The sequence below is a fragment of the Mytilus edulis genome, unplaced genomic scaffold (genome assembly GCF_963676685.1).
Source record: "Mytilus edulis unplaced genomic scaffold, xbMytEdul2.2 SCAFFOLD_1759, whole genome shotgun sequence".
Lineage (NCBI taxonomy): Eukaryota > Metazoa > Mollusca > Bivalvia > Mytilida > Mytilidae > Mytilus > Mytilus edulis.
Genome location: NW_027268701.1, coordinates 1 through 14234, shown reverse-complemented (window position 1 = coordinate 14234; position 14234 = coordinate 1). Strand labels below are relative to the sequence as shown.

Here is a 14234-nt window from a genome sequence, read left to right as displayed (position 1 = left end):
GCAACACAACCAAAATCAAAGACATTAAGGTGTTAACCTACGATCTACGCTTGTTCAACTCCAATGTAAAAAACATATTCTTATATGGGGCTGAGACTTGGAAAAAAAACTGCTTTAAAAACTTCAAGTCTTCATCAACAACTGCTCAGGCGCATCCTAAACATCAGTAGATATCAAACCAAGATCTGTGGGAAAATACCAATGCAATCAATCCCCAGTTGATGAAGCCCGAGTTAAAAAAGAGAATGTGGCGGTGAATATGGCACACATTGAGGAAGCCAAAGAACAACATTACAGGCAAGCCTTACAGTGGAACCCATAAAGAAAGCGTAGTTATACGTGGAGAAGGAACTTTGCAGCAGAGATAGAGAAAATGGTACACGTGGCATGATCTAGAGAGGCTAGCAAAAACAGAACAAGGTGGAGAAATATCGTTAGTGGCCTATGCTCCGACAAGGAGCACCATGATTAAGTAAGTAAGTTACGATCTACATTCTAAGACACATGTCAAGGCTCAACGTCAATTTTGTGATTTGTATACACTATTTGACACTGGACATGAAGCAAATAACAATCAATCAATCCTAAATGTATTTGTAATATTTGACACTGGTGCATTAATTATCCATCTGTCGATTAGTCGTTAATAAGTTGTATCAAATATATTTGTGGTCTACTGTCGATAGGTTAAATAAAGATTCGAATTCACGCTGACCCGCAGCGCGGTCTAAGATATACTGTGGTCACTTGTACTCCTTTAGCATTAATGAGATTTGTAAGAGGCTTATTAGGGTACTTTTCGGAAGTACTAAACACAATGTTGTTATGATAAGAGATATCTGTATGTCAAATAACATCATTTATTGCCTCTCTAGCTTGAAATATTTTATCGGTCAATTAATGGAAATCAAATGAAAATAAAGTCTCCTTTGTAGAAGACAGTTTATCTTATTCAAGGTAAATAAAATAAGTCTTACAACACACTTATAATGGTCATTATTTGTATTTCCATACCTGAAATCCTGAAAAACATTACTACCAAACTTAGCACACAAAGCAGAATGCTTATAGATGCTTATATAATAAGGGAAAGGTTTTAAACTATTATTTTTACTTAGTGTATGAATTAAAGAATAGAGGCCAACATGACATTGAGGAAAAGACTAAAATATAATAATGAATAAACCAAAGGAAAAAAGCCAACAACTTAAAAAACACGATCAGGAATCATTCAAAAACATATTTATCAAGATCAAGTACTAAACAAGCTTATCAAAGCAAATTGAGACCAAATTAAACAGACAACAAATATCAAACATTAACACCAAATCCAAACATTAAGATATAAAACTACAAAGAAAATCAAATGACAACGTTCATGACTTTGACGGTATATTCATATGCTGTGTGCATAAACTAGTGTTAAAAAATATCATAAGCATCCTAGTTCCTCCAAGGTAAAGGAAATACAATGGTTTCCTCCACTTATTAATACAGATTAAAAGGATTTGTTCATCTAAATGATTTTTTATGGACGAAATATTGCTAAATCACTCCAGTCGTGGAATATTTGCCACTGAGCGTTTAGCAACTAACAATCAATCAATCAATAATACATATCAAAAGAACAAGACAAATGAAAAGCAGTTGGCATCAACCTTTTGACTTCGCATATCGCCTCAGATGACATTCTCTGACCGAATTATTCAAAATTCGGCGACTATTGTAAATTGCATTTTTTAAACTGAAAGGATACACCTAAGAGTCAATTCTGCCTCATATATTGTTCTACATCTATACAAAAACAACGAGGGTTAGATAGAACTAAACTTTACGAAAAGAGATTTCAATTTCCCCACAATGAACTTTCCATTTCTGTGTAAATACCTTTTAGCAACTCCTGCATTCATATGCCTTTTTATTTCGTAGTTAATTCACTATTCCAGGGCTTATGTTTCCTATCGTGATATCCTTGATAAAAGATTGCAGCTTAAAAGGGAGGTCACTGAACGTAGGGGAAAAAGTTAAAATCATCCATTTCGAAAGTTTTACGGATGCTATTTAGTTGATCATTTTGGAATATCTGTGACGCAGATGACCATAGATGTGTTCCACGTATCATAACCTCAAACTCATCCTCATTATAATTGTGACATTACTGAATACGACTTATCAACATATTCTGATTGTGACGTGTAACATAAACTGGAACAGGATCAGAAAATAAGAGAGCTACCATTTTATTTTTAGGGGGGGGTGGGGGGGGGGGGGGGGGGGGGGGGGGGGGCTAGGTTGAAAAATGTTGTTCTGCATTTTTTTAATTGTAATCTCGGTCCTGTCTTTTTATTTTTCACTTTATTCGGTCCTACACTTTTTTATTAGTTTATCCTGACTTTTTTTACAAAAATCATCTGATGTCACCCTGCCTTTTCTTGTATAGCGTCTCATGTTGTCTTTTTTTTACTCAAAACTCCTGCCCTGCCTTTTTTAAATTTCATCCTAGCCCCTCCAATGAAATTAAAATGGTAGCTCCCTTATTCAAAACATATTTTTTCTCAAAAAGTATCAATCCTCAACTTATCCTTACGTTAAGTTACTGGATTAAGCATGGCAGAAACAGGATTCTTTATTGACCTACATTTTGGGTTAATTTTATGCAAGGAAAAGTCATTTAGATGCCTGGTGAAGCCTGATCTGTCTTCCCTTCTGGAGCATCTGAGATCACCCCCCGTTTTTGGAGTGGTTAGTGTTGCTCGGTCTATAGTTTTCTATGTTGGGTTTTGAGTACTGTTGTCTTTTCTCTTTTTTTTTTTTTGCATATGCAGTTTATTTTTGACATCCTTTTGGTGTAGGTGGCTTCTCTTATTAATCTAGTTGATGAAGACAGCCTATTCATTTGTAACAAAATTTGACCATTAAATTCTTCAATCTTGTGTAAAACCATTGATAGATATTGTAGAATCTACAGTTATCATCTATTCGAGATGTCTTTGTATACTGTTTTTCATAAACCTATACAAACTATATTTTGATTCCAACGATAGGATAGCTCTATCACTAACATCAAATTCTCTTTTATTTTTCAAATTTATTTACTTCAAAGATATTTCTTCATACACACAGAAAATATTTTCTGTGGATGTTTAAATAACTTTTTAGTGATAATTAATTATAAGCTTTCATGCTTATTCTATTACTTAGAATTTAGTACACGAATCTTAAGTATAGTTTATTTGGCTCCTTTGACCTATGTATATATATTCTTGCATGACAACTTAAACCACCATTTACCATTTATTTGGCCTTTATTGAGAGAGACATAATAGAACTGTTTTCAAAAATACAAAATCTTATGTTATAACTGTATATGAGACCAATTTACTAACAATTATATGCTTTGTGTTACAAGAAACAAATTATAACAGGATGGGAGTTAGTTGTCAGTAATGTACTTATCTCGCTAACTCCCAAATATAAATTATTCATTGAAATAAGACTCAAATCCAGCCATTTTGATCAGGTAGGTTTCAATCCCTAGAACATCATAGTTACATGAATATTCTTTCGAAACTATCAAAGATGTACCAATTAAATGTCAAGAGTAAATTGGAAAAATACTAAACTCAAACAAAAATTCAAATAGGAAAGTCCAAATAAAAAACCAAAAGCTCAAACATATTAAACCAATGAAAAAAAAACTGTCTTATTTCTGACTTGGTACAGCAGTGGTGGATCCAGAACTTTTCATAAGAGAGAGGCCACTCCAGTCATGCTTAAGTGATTCCCTATATAATCAACCAAATTTTTACCATGAAAGGGGGGTAGGGGCTGGATCATCCACCTATGTACAGGAATGACATGGTGGATAAAACCAGGAGTTAAAGCTAGCTAAACCTCTCACTTTTGTCCCAGGCACATATAATTGTATTATATTGACAAGAATGTGTGAGCAAAACAAACTATATAGAAATGAGATGTGCTAATGCTTAATACAATTGCTCAACAATTACCATTGACCAACGGTCACCAACCACTACTGGTTCCCCTTAAACTGACCTAATCACATACTAATACATGAAAACTAAGCAAAAGTTTCAAGGTCGTTTGACCATGAATGAGAAGGCAGGGCCAAATAATCACCATGGTAATGAGAAGTGCCATTGCTAATACAATGCTGGAAACAGCAAACCTATGTATCACTTTTTGACTATCTAAAATGTGGGTACAGAAGATAATTCTTGAATTTTTTTTTATCATGTCTATAATGAAGCATGTGGAAGATCAATTTAGCCAGTTCTAATTCAAAATGAACAGTCCTGGACAGATTAATCTACTTGAAACGGCCATGATACTCGTAGATATATCTGTCATTTTCAGGCTTTTTTCACATTTCTCTATTGGTGTAGGAAAAATAGTTCTCATTACCAGAGAAAAATGTGTTCATGTTCTCGGCAAATGTTTGGTCAAAATTCATGACATCAAATTTTCTGGATTTTTCTTTTGTGACGTCATGAAAAGGTGATTATGCCTGATTAGGTTACATATAAAGCAACCATCTTTATGCAAATCTTTGCAAAGGAAGGATAAACTTTGTTTAAATATTGTCTAACAATCATTAGAGAAACAAATTCTGTCACAATATCTTGTGTATTATAATACTTCACTCTCAACATTTAAATTTTAGATACTTTATAAGTTTGGCACACCTTACATTTCAAATTTTAGATCAAACTGTCTGGAGGGAAGAAATATCGTAACAGACTTGATGCACTGGCAGAATCTTTAATTCTTAGAACCTGAATTCAGAAAAAAAGTGATAAAATAAAATTATTTATTGACAAAATAATAACTGTTTACATCTAATATCTGCATTATAATGTTTGTGATCACAAGACATATTTCATTTATACTTCTTCATATTATTGCAATACATAAAGTATAATAGATATATCAAATTACCCAGAATTCTTCTGCTTTAATGTTAAGTATACATGTATAAGTATATAAAACATATTTTTATTGTCTGAACAGGTATATTTTGATTTTTGAATGGCTAAAAGTATAATTGCATGATGTAATTTAAGAAACCTAAGTGACCTTCTTTGTGTAGGAGTTGCAATATAATACAATTATACAGTGAAAAAATTTCATGTACTTTGATGTGAAGGCCAAAATAATAATTGTTACAAACACTAACTAGTAGAAGAGCAATTCAACCTAAAAATAAAATTGGCACATTTTAAAACATGTTTGTCTCAAAGTTGGAATTGATCCTGTGTTTGCCATAGTGAACCCCAAAATTAAATAGGTGTATCAAAATGTAAGGTACTCCTCATCTCAGAAAGATTTACTAAAAGGAGCACCGATCTAAAAAAGATCCAAAAAGTCAACATTAAAAGTAAAATATCATAAAATTCAGTTAAAATGTATAATTTAAAATACAGTTAAACTGACTTATATTACAATTAAATTCAAAATAAAAGAAGCTGCAGCAAATTGTTAAACTACTTTTGGTATGGTTGAAATTGAGCAAAGGGGGACAACTTCAGTTCATTTATTAATTTTAACTTTATCAGAAATTGATATTTCAAATTAACTAGTATTGCCTTCTATGTCACAGTTGACATCATGAACATGAGCTCATACTCGAGTTATCATAAGTAAGAATCTTACAGGATGATATTGGTCTAAAAATTATTTAAATGTATATGGTTATCATGTATCTATGAAAAGCAAATTTTACAAACAATAGGTCCATGAAAATGGAGATGAAGGGAACATGAACAAATGTTTGTCCTTTAAAAATTATATAAACCCATGAAGGTCTACCACATATATAACATGATTGTCTTTCTAACCAGCAGAATAATCAGATATTTACAATTTTTAAAAAGATTTCAGAACTGATCTCCACTAATTCAATATGAATCATAAGGGGAGACAATATTTTCATGGTATTCTGTTTTATACCATGAGTGTAATATGTTGGGACTCAATCCCAGTCAGTTTAAGTCATTTCACACATGTACATGTAATATCTAGAAGCAGTTAGATAGTTTGCTTACATTGATTGATTGCTGGTATTTAATGTCACTTTTAGCATTCTTTGTGGCTATATTTTATTGATGGAGGAATCAGGATTCCCTGTAGAGAACACCCTACCTTCAGCAGGAAAACTTACTAACAAATAAGATAGGTGAATCCACCTGCCACTAGTGGGGTTCAAATTCACAACCTCAGTGTTGACAGGCTAGTGATTTTTGCAGATGAACTAAATATACCATTTGGCCACTGGGGCCCTTTTGTTTTCTTACATGTATGAATTATACATGTTTCTCATTTCTAAAACCTAGGATCCTGCACATAAATATTAACAAACAAAAAAACAACCTTAGGAACTGGTAATTATAAAATAACTAGAGGCTCAAAGAAAGTTATTTCTTTAATTTATCATACTTTAAGATCTCCTAAGTTTTTTGCAAAGCTACAATATTCATTAATTCAATTAAATAATTTATAATGAACATATCAAACTAGACATCTGCTAATCAGCATATAGCTAGTAAATCCCAGCCGCAAAAATTGGCACACAATGGGTCAAGAATGCCGTTAAAAAATCTTACAATGACACCGTTATAAATGAGAGAATTGATGATAAATTACATATTGATAATGATTGGACATTCAAAACAGACACGTTAATCATTGATTTTAATATGCCCTGTATAGCCTGTAGTATTATGACAGACTAATGAATGCCACCTGCACATTACAATACTATAACAATATATATTACAAATTGTTCAGTTAAAAGACCTAAACATTAGCAAGGGTCATCCTCTAGCATCAGCAACACCAGAGGGCACCTCTATCTCCCAACCATCCATTTCCTTAGTTACTATCACCTGGCAACCTAATCTTGACCTGTAAATACAAAAAAGTTGTTCTCTGTTAAATACTTAAATTTGCATTTGTAGACTGAATATAACTGATCTTTTTTATTCATGTCAACTGTGTTACAAATTATCCATTAGTTTTTGCAGAGTAGATTTTTAACAAGATAAAGAGTGCAATAATGTGTAAGGTTACTTTGTTGAAATCTTAGTTATGATTTTGATCATATATGTTGGCTTGTACAAATGTATATCATTATAATGTATACTTTACATGAAGATTTTCCACATTCTCTTTCTCTTTGATATTTTTCATTTAATTAGCAGTGATATCTTAAATAAAATTCTGATTTTTTTACCATTCCAGGAACCCCATACAACATTTTAGTATTTACCAAGTTTGTTATTTATATTAACACTTACGTATCACTTAAACCAAAAGCTAAATCCAACATATCAAGTTCTTCGTCCGTAGGTTTTTCATGGATTTGTTCGTATTGATCTGGCTTGAAGATTAAATGACAAGTTGAGCACGCCAGGGTTCCCTCACAAGCACCTGTTCATAAATTGATTTTTACAAATAAGTCTGACAAATAATACTTGTTATTGTAAATGGTGTGATTTTGCATGAACACCTACTGTTACTGATGTAGTATTAAGATCATGACATTCTATTTTGAACATGAACATGATTAATTTGTCAATGAAGCACTGTTCTTTCAAACATGTATAAAATATTCTCAGTAACCAAGTATTTATTTGTGTGCTATGATTTTGACTCTTTTTATTATTTAATCACAAGGAATATAAATTTTGATTAGACATTGACGAGGTTGTCCCTCTGAATACTAAATAATTGATTAACTGGTGGTGTTTAATGCCACTTTCAACACACATAACACTATATCCTGGTGACAAGTTTTTATTGCTTAAGGAAGCCAGAATGAATGGAAGGAACATGAACCTTCCACATTAAATTAAGGAATGAACATGAACCTCCCACATTAAATTAAGGAATGAACATAATTCTTGAAAAGATTATGCAATTTTAAAATTCTTGAAGTGGTTAAATTTCATATTTAATGAGTAGTTATTTATATATTTTGAGCTCAACATACTAGATTTTCTCGCTGTATTGAAGACCCATCGGTGGTCTTCTGCTGTTTTATGCTCTTTGGTCGGGTTGTTGTCTCTTTAACACATTCCCCATTTCCATTCTCAATTTTATAGCATATGTTCATGTTTTTCATGTTTTTAAACAATAAATTATTACATGTATTTGACTATGTACAACATGTATAATTAAATTATGTACAAACCGAATCCATCCACATCAATATCATTATCTATTATGATATCTAGTAGATTATCACCAACTTTGGCCGTAGCTGTATGTTCTGAACCATCAGTTAACTTGAAACATAGTGACACTCTGAAAATATAAAATTTAACCACTTATTCATACTAAATATTGTAATACCTTCTAATTCTATATCATTATCTATGGCCACATCTAGAAGGTTACTGCCCACACCAGCATTCACTGTTATACGGTCCCCATCTCTATCCATAAAGTATAAACAAATTCTGTAAAAAACAATAATGTATGGAATCATGATTCAACAACATATCTCACTAATACTTAAAAAAAAAAAAAAAAATGAAAAAATTTTGATGGTTGGTAGTCAACTCAAGTGTGGTCTGGGTGGGTTCAGTTATTAATCTTCTGAAAGTGAAGGAAAAGCAGTTAGGATCTCCAAAGGGCAGGATGTTGGAACAAATATTCTATATCAATCATTTATACCGTAAACATGGTAAAAAACAAATTCTGTAATATTTTTTCCATTTGAAATAATATAACAGAATATTTCTTCCACTTTGAACATGTTGAACTTATAATATTATAAAGGACCTTATATTTTGTGACAACCCTAATCAAAATAAGTCTTTAACAGGGCTTCCAAAAAATATTTGAGCCAGCCGGACATTTTATATCTGATCCCAATTTTAATCCCTTAAGACTAAGTTACAAAAGGCATTTATGGTAACCAGATGGCCATTCCAGTGATTTACATTAGATTAAAAAAAAACGATATTAAACTTTACTTTGATATGAATTTGATGTTCTGACATAAACTGTTAATTGGCAGTGCATCATTGGAAGTGTACACATCAGCACGCTCATATCTGCCTTAGACTCTTTATTTGTGCAAAATGATGTTGTCAAAAACTTTACTTTCGTTTTTAAAATCACATTTTCCTAAACTGGATGTTGACTTGACAATGGTAATAGTTATCAAAGCTACCAGGATTATAATTTAATACGCCAGACGCACATTTTGTCTACATAAGACTTATCAGTGACGCTCAGTTCAAAATAGTTTTAAGGTGTAACACCACTAATTCGGGCCCGGCCAGAAAGCACATACCAGAAAGTAGTACATATTTAACACAAAATAGTTCCTACGCATGAGTGTAACTTTCAAAATATGTAGGACATTTAGGAATTTTTGGTATCAAATGAAAGCTGAAGGACTGGTGATCATTGTAGAACACTTTTGGACTTTTACTTTTAAAAAGAGGGTACATTTTGTCTGTTTGTCAGATCTGAAGTACCTGTTTTGGTACATCCGAAGTTCTGGGAACCAGTTCTTTCTTATATGCCATTAAAGGTATGTTGATTTTTTCAGTAGAAGACACCATAAAGTGTTGCTTTGACATGCAATGATTGTCACTTTATTTGAACTTAAAACGAAAGAGGTGTGCCTGTTTGAAATGGAGGAATTTAACATAGAAAGCAATGGGACCATGAATTAGTGGTGTACTTCCATAAAGCAGTTAGCCAAACAAGTACAAAGATGAAGAGCATTGAGGTCCGAAAATTCCAAATAGCTGTGCCAAATACAGCTAAGGTAATCTATTCCTGGGATAAGAAAATCCTTAATTTTTTCGAATAATTCAAAGTTTTGTAACATGAAATTTATAAAAAAAAACATGGACCAGAAACAGATATGTAAAATCTGTGCACGTTTACAAAGCATGACTGAGTGAAGAAACTCTTTCCCAGTTATTTCTTCAACAAAATACTTGAAATGAACGTTAGATACAGGTATCAATGATAATTTTAGCATTTTTGAAGAAATGTAGGATGCATCATTAAATTTCCCACCTATGCACATGCACACACGTGTTTGTGTTCATACATTGTACAACGTAGTTCTGACGATTTTTCATTTAAAACCTTTCAAAAATTTCATCAATTCATGTTTATAAATGTAATTATTATAATTTTAATCAGTTGGACTAAATCAAACCGCTGAAATGTATGAAAATCATGAAAATAACTTTAAATAGACCGATCTATTTATATGATGTCCGGTACTGAAAATAGTTTATCTGTCACCTGAACAGGTAGATTTCAGCTGTCCAACAACTAATTAGCCTTGATTAAAAATAGAAAGTATTGAGAGTAATCAATGATCATGTCAGGCCAAAAATAAAATATCGTTTGTTTCCCCTCACCTGACCGACCCGGTAAAATCACTGCGACCCGAAAAAATGTATTGGCCATTCTTGTCCACTAATTTTTTTGTTGATACAAATGTATGTTGGTTATTGGTGATATCTTTCCGATTATGTAGTCAACGAGCGTTGGGTTTTGGTGATACCTTTCCGATGCTGTAGTCAACGAGCATTTTAAATCAAGGTATTTTTGCATTGAAGCGTCTACATGATTCGGAATCAAGGAAAACAAACAAAATGCTTTGCCACACGATTTGTTTGTGTGCAAGGGTGGTCTGTTTTGAAAATTAAAAAAACTGAAGCATCTTTCAACCCGCTGAGTGCATCTTGATTTGCTTTGTGTCCTAACCTCTGTTCCTGTTTAAAGGATAAAATCTTAAAGACTTTGAGTAAAAATGGTCTGACTCGTGCTTTAAAATCTATCTACTTTGTCTTTGAACAGGTTGGGCACAAGTCAGGAAATGTGGGATACATGAATTCCATGCTTTCAGGGAACGTCCCTGTTTTCTGGTGTAAAACAAACCCAGTTTAAATGGGGTTTCCTTTTTTAATTTATGGCATGAAAATTACAAAAGGGCACGTCATAACTGCATCAGTAGAATTTGTAAATACTTATTAAAAGTATTTTAGGAAATACAAAACATGAATATAAAGTGAAGCCTTGTGTCTTCTAGAACTGGAAAAAACATACAAATCTTTGTTTAGGAATCAATTGACCAAGCTGCATGATCCAGGTGTAACTGAACATAACTGAATTATGTTCACCTATTGAAAATCTTTATTCATTGAATTTTAATTCCTAAGTGATTAACATACATGTATCTTTTTGTCATCTCATAATTGATGATCAAGATATGGATTGGTGAACAAAGGAATTGTTTTGTTGTGAGTTATGCATCAAATTAGACTTGAAATAAGCTTGATTTTTTAACTAAAAAAACACTTGTTATCATTAAACATTGTTATTACAATACCGAGCAAGAACGAAGAATTCCAAGAAGCCAACAAACAACTGATACCATCAATTACTGCCAAGAAACCACCATAACAAAGGAAACTTATATGAAGAACAAACAGAGGACTACATTCCTACAACAGGACGGCCAATATATCAAGATTTATATGTACCATCATTCTGTGCCATCAGGAAATTAAATGTAAAATTATTTTAGTGTGAAACCTTAAAAAGGGTAAATGGAGATGACACAAAACAGCCAAGATAGATTTCCAGTACTATTTAAAACCTGCAGGAAATTAAAGTTAAAAGAAGTAAGATACAAAGAACATAAATCCTTCCCACCACCATTTCCAGTTCAACCAACATTGCCAAGAAATTGTGCGACAGTAAACAACTTTACGGCATTCCCGACACGATCGGAAGTAGTACCTCCGGCCAAAGGGAACCCAGTCGAAGTGGTAGGGGTGTGCCCTATAAGTGTTGTCCAAATTAGGAAGAAACTTTATAAAACTGTACACTGACATTGTACTTACATTCATGTTACACAAATTTAATTTCTATTTAAAAACACATTTTATTTATACACTTACCATTAATTATAATAGTTTACAACCATTTTAAAGTTAAAGACAATTCGAAAAATTATAGATTAACTCTAAATTAGTAACTTCATTTGCATTGTACTATGTTTGATCAAGAAATTGTATATTTAAAAGGAATGGAAACGCGGCCGACTTCAAAGAAAATATTATGATGCATCTCTTGCTTTGACCGGGTGTTAATTACACCCCATCGCTCTAACTGGCTCATTACTTATCTGGTAGAAGTTATCGAACGTGGTCATTTAATCTGACACTAGTTATCTAACTTGACAATGATATTTTTTTTCTTCTTAGGCATGTTTCTGTAATAAAAAATAATGACTAAAACATCATTCTAAGGGGCATTCTGTTTCAATTTTCTTGGCGTAAAATAAATCATATTATTGTTATTTTTGAAGATAATTCGAAATACACATTCTATTGTAGAGTAACGGTACTTACATTGTGGACATTGTGTAGTACGAACGTGGTAAAGTAGCTAAGTGATAAATCATGAAACGAAAAATAAATTAATCCAAGAAAAAAAAATATTACAATACAACCAATGCAAAGTTAGTAATAAAAAACTTATTATTCAATTTTTTTTATCGTATTATTTCATGAGGTATGTCATAATCAGATGATATCGGACATTTTACGAGTGTTGAAAAGTTTCGTGCAAAATAAAGAACATTTTAAAATGTAACTAAATGACTGTTAAAGAAAGAAGTTAATAAATTATTATGAAGGAAGGAAAATTTTAACAACTGCAGTATATTTTCTAGATTAAGAACTCATATTACAGGTGTTATAATAAACAACGGCATGCAGGATGTTCCAATTTGCAGGTATAATATATCATGTATCAATGATAAGCTAATTTGTCTCTGGTCTTACATACTTTTAAGATGTTAAAAATTAATAATGTCGAGCTCACCTGTTAATTAATGCTAAATTATGCAGAGATGCAATAAATTTTCTAATTAGAAACAGTTAAAACTTTCCCACATTCGCATTTTATTTATTTTAACACCAAAGGAATACTTTTGCGGCCTATAGACTACTGCTCTGGGAGAAAAGGAAGGAACAGTTTTGCTGTTTCGTATGGTAATTTGCAACAACGCTTTATAATGGCAAACTGCATTCTAAACAACAATTTAGTATCTAAAGCAGCATTTGACAAAAAAAAATGCATATCATCGTACATGGTATATAAAAAGGCACAATAAATCCCAATCGTGTGTCTTCTATATATATCTTGTCTGTTATTTCAAACAAAATGGCGTCAATGTGAACTATAAACATGGGAATTTGAAAAATCATAGCTAATTCGTTTTTATCACCATTTTCATAAAACCAACACTATGCGATAGAAAAAAGACTAAGCTTTTAAATTTTATGTCAATGTCACATCTATTTCAAGTAGTTATTTAACTTATACCAAAATACAAAGTGTCGATGTATTTGTTGACGCACAACTTCAAATTTTCAACATGTTTCGAAATAAAATCATATATATTGTACCAATTACATTTAGCATTCGTAATTTAGATCAAACTGTAGAAAAATATTCCTTCTTTAAAATGATATCTCATTTTCTCACTTTTTTCTTTCTACTTTCCAATATAATAAAGAAATCGTAGTGCACTCCCAGATTGATAGACATATTTTGACAGAATATTGAAACTAAAAACTGAAATTTCGAAAAATCGTAGAAAATTCTTAAAAGTTACAAGAAACTTCAAAAAGAGCCTAAGCGATAGAATAAGGTTTCAGCTTCATAATGATATCAACTGTTTTGTTTTGCACTTCGCAGTTTTCAAGTTTTTAGAAAAAAATCAAAACACAGTATTTTTTGTTTAGTAATCCGGATGAAACTCCCTCAATTTTCAAGACCGAGGTCTATTCTAATGAGAATTACTCAATACAATATTACAAACGTATGTTTGATGAGGCATTAAAATGATACCCAAGGCCTTACTTTTTGCTAGGAATAAAAGTTTATTCTTGATTTCGGTTTCTCTCTCATTTATATCGTCTCAAGCAAGATGACCCCGTGAATTAAAAGACCGATTTATATGACAGGAAATGGAACTCCGTCATGATTTTTTATATTATTCATCATACTTCCGCCTGAGCCAGACATGGTTTATAGCTCTGCGGGTGCGCTGTTGGTATCCCGATTGATCTCGAGCCGCGTTTCCATTCCTTTTAAATATACAATTCCTTGGTTTGATTCATTTTCTGTTCAACATACATAATGATAGAGTGTCCATAGCA

The 14234-nt window shown here is 32.1% G+C and overlaps 1 protein-coding gene across 1 annotated transcript; it reads right to left on the bottom strand.

Moving 5' to 3' along the window:
• Window positions 1-4817: 4817 nt before the first annotated feature.
• LOC139508232 (adrenodoxin-like protein 2, mitochondrial) lies at window positions 4818-11117 on the bottom strand (the record flags this gene model as incomplete). Its single annotated transcript, XM_071295937.1, has 4 exons — window positions 4818-6924; window positions 7317-7449; window positions 8213-8325; window positions 11107-11117. Coding segments are annotated over 4 exons (348 nt in total), but the record flags the coding sequence as incomplete, so codon positions are not given.
• Between the last annotated feature and the right edge of the window lie 3117 nt (window positions 11118-14234).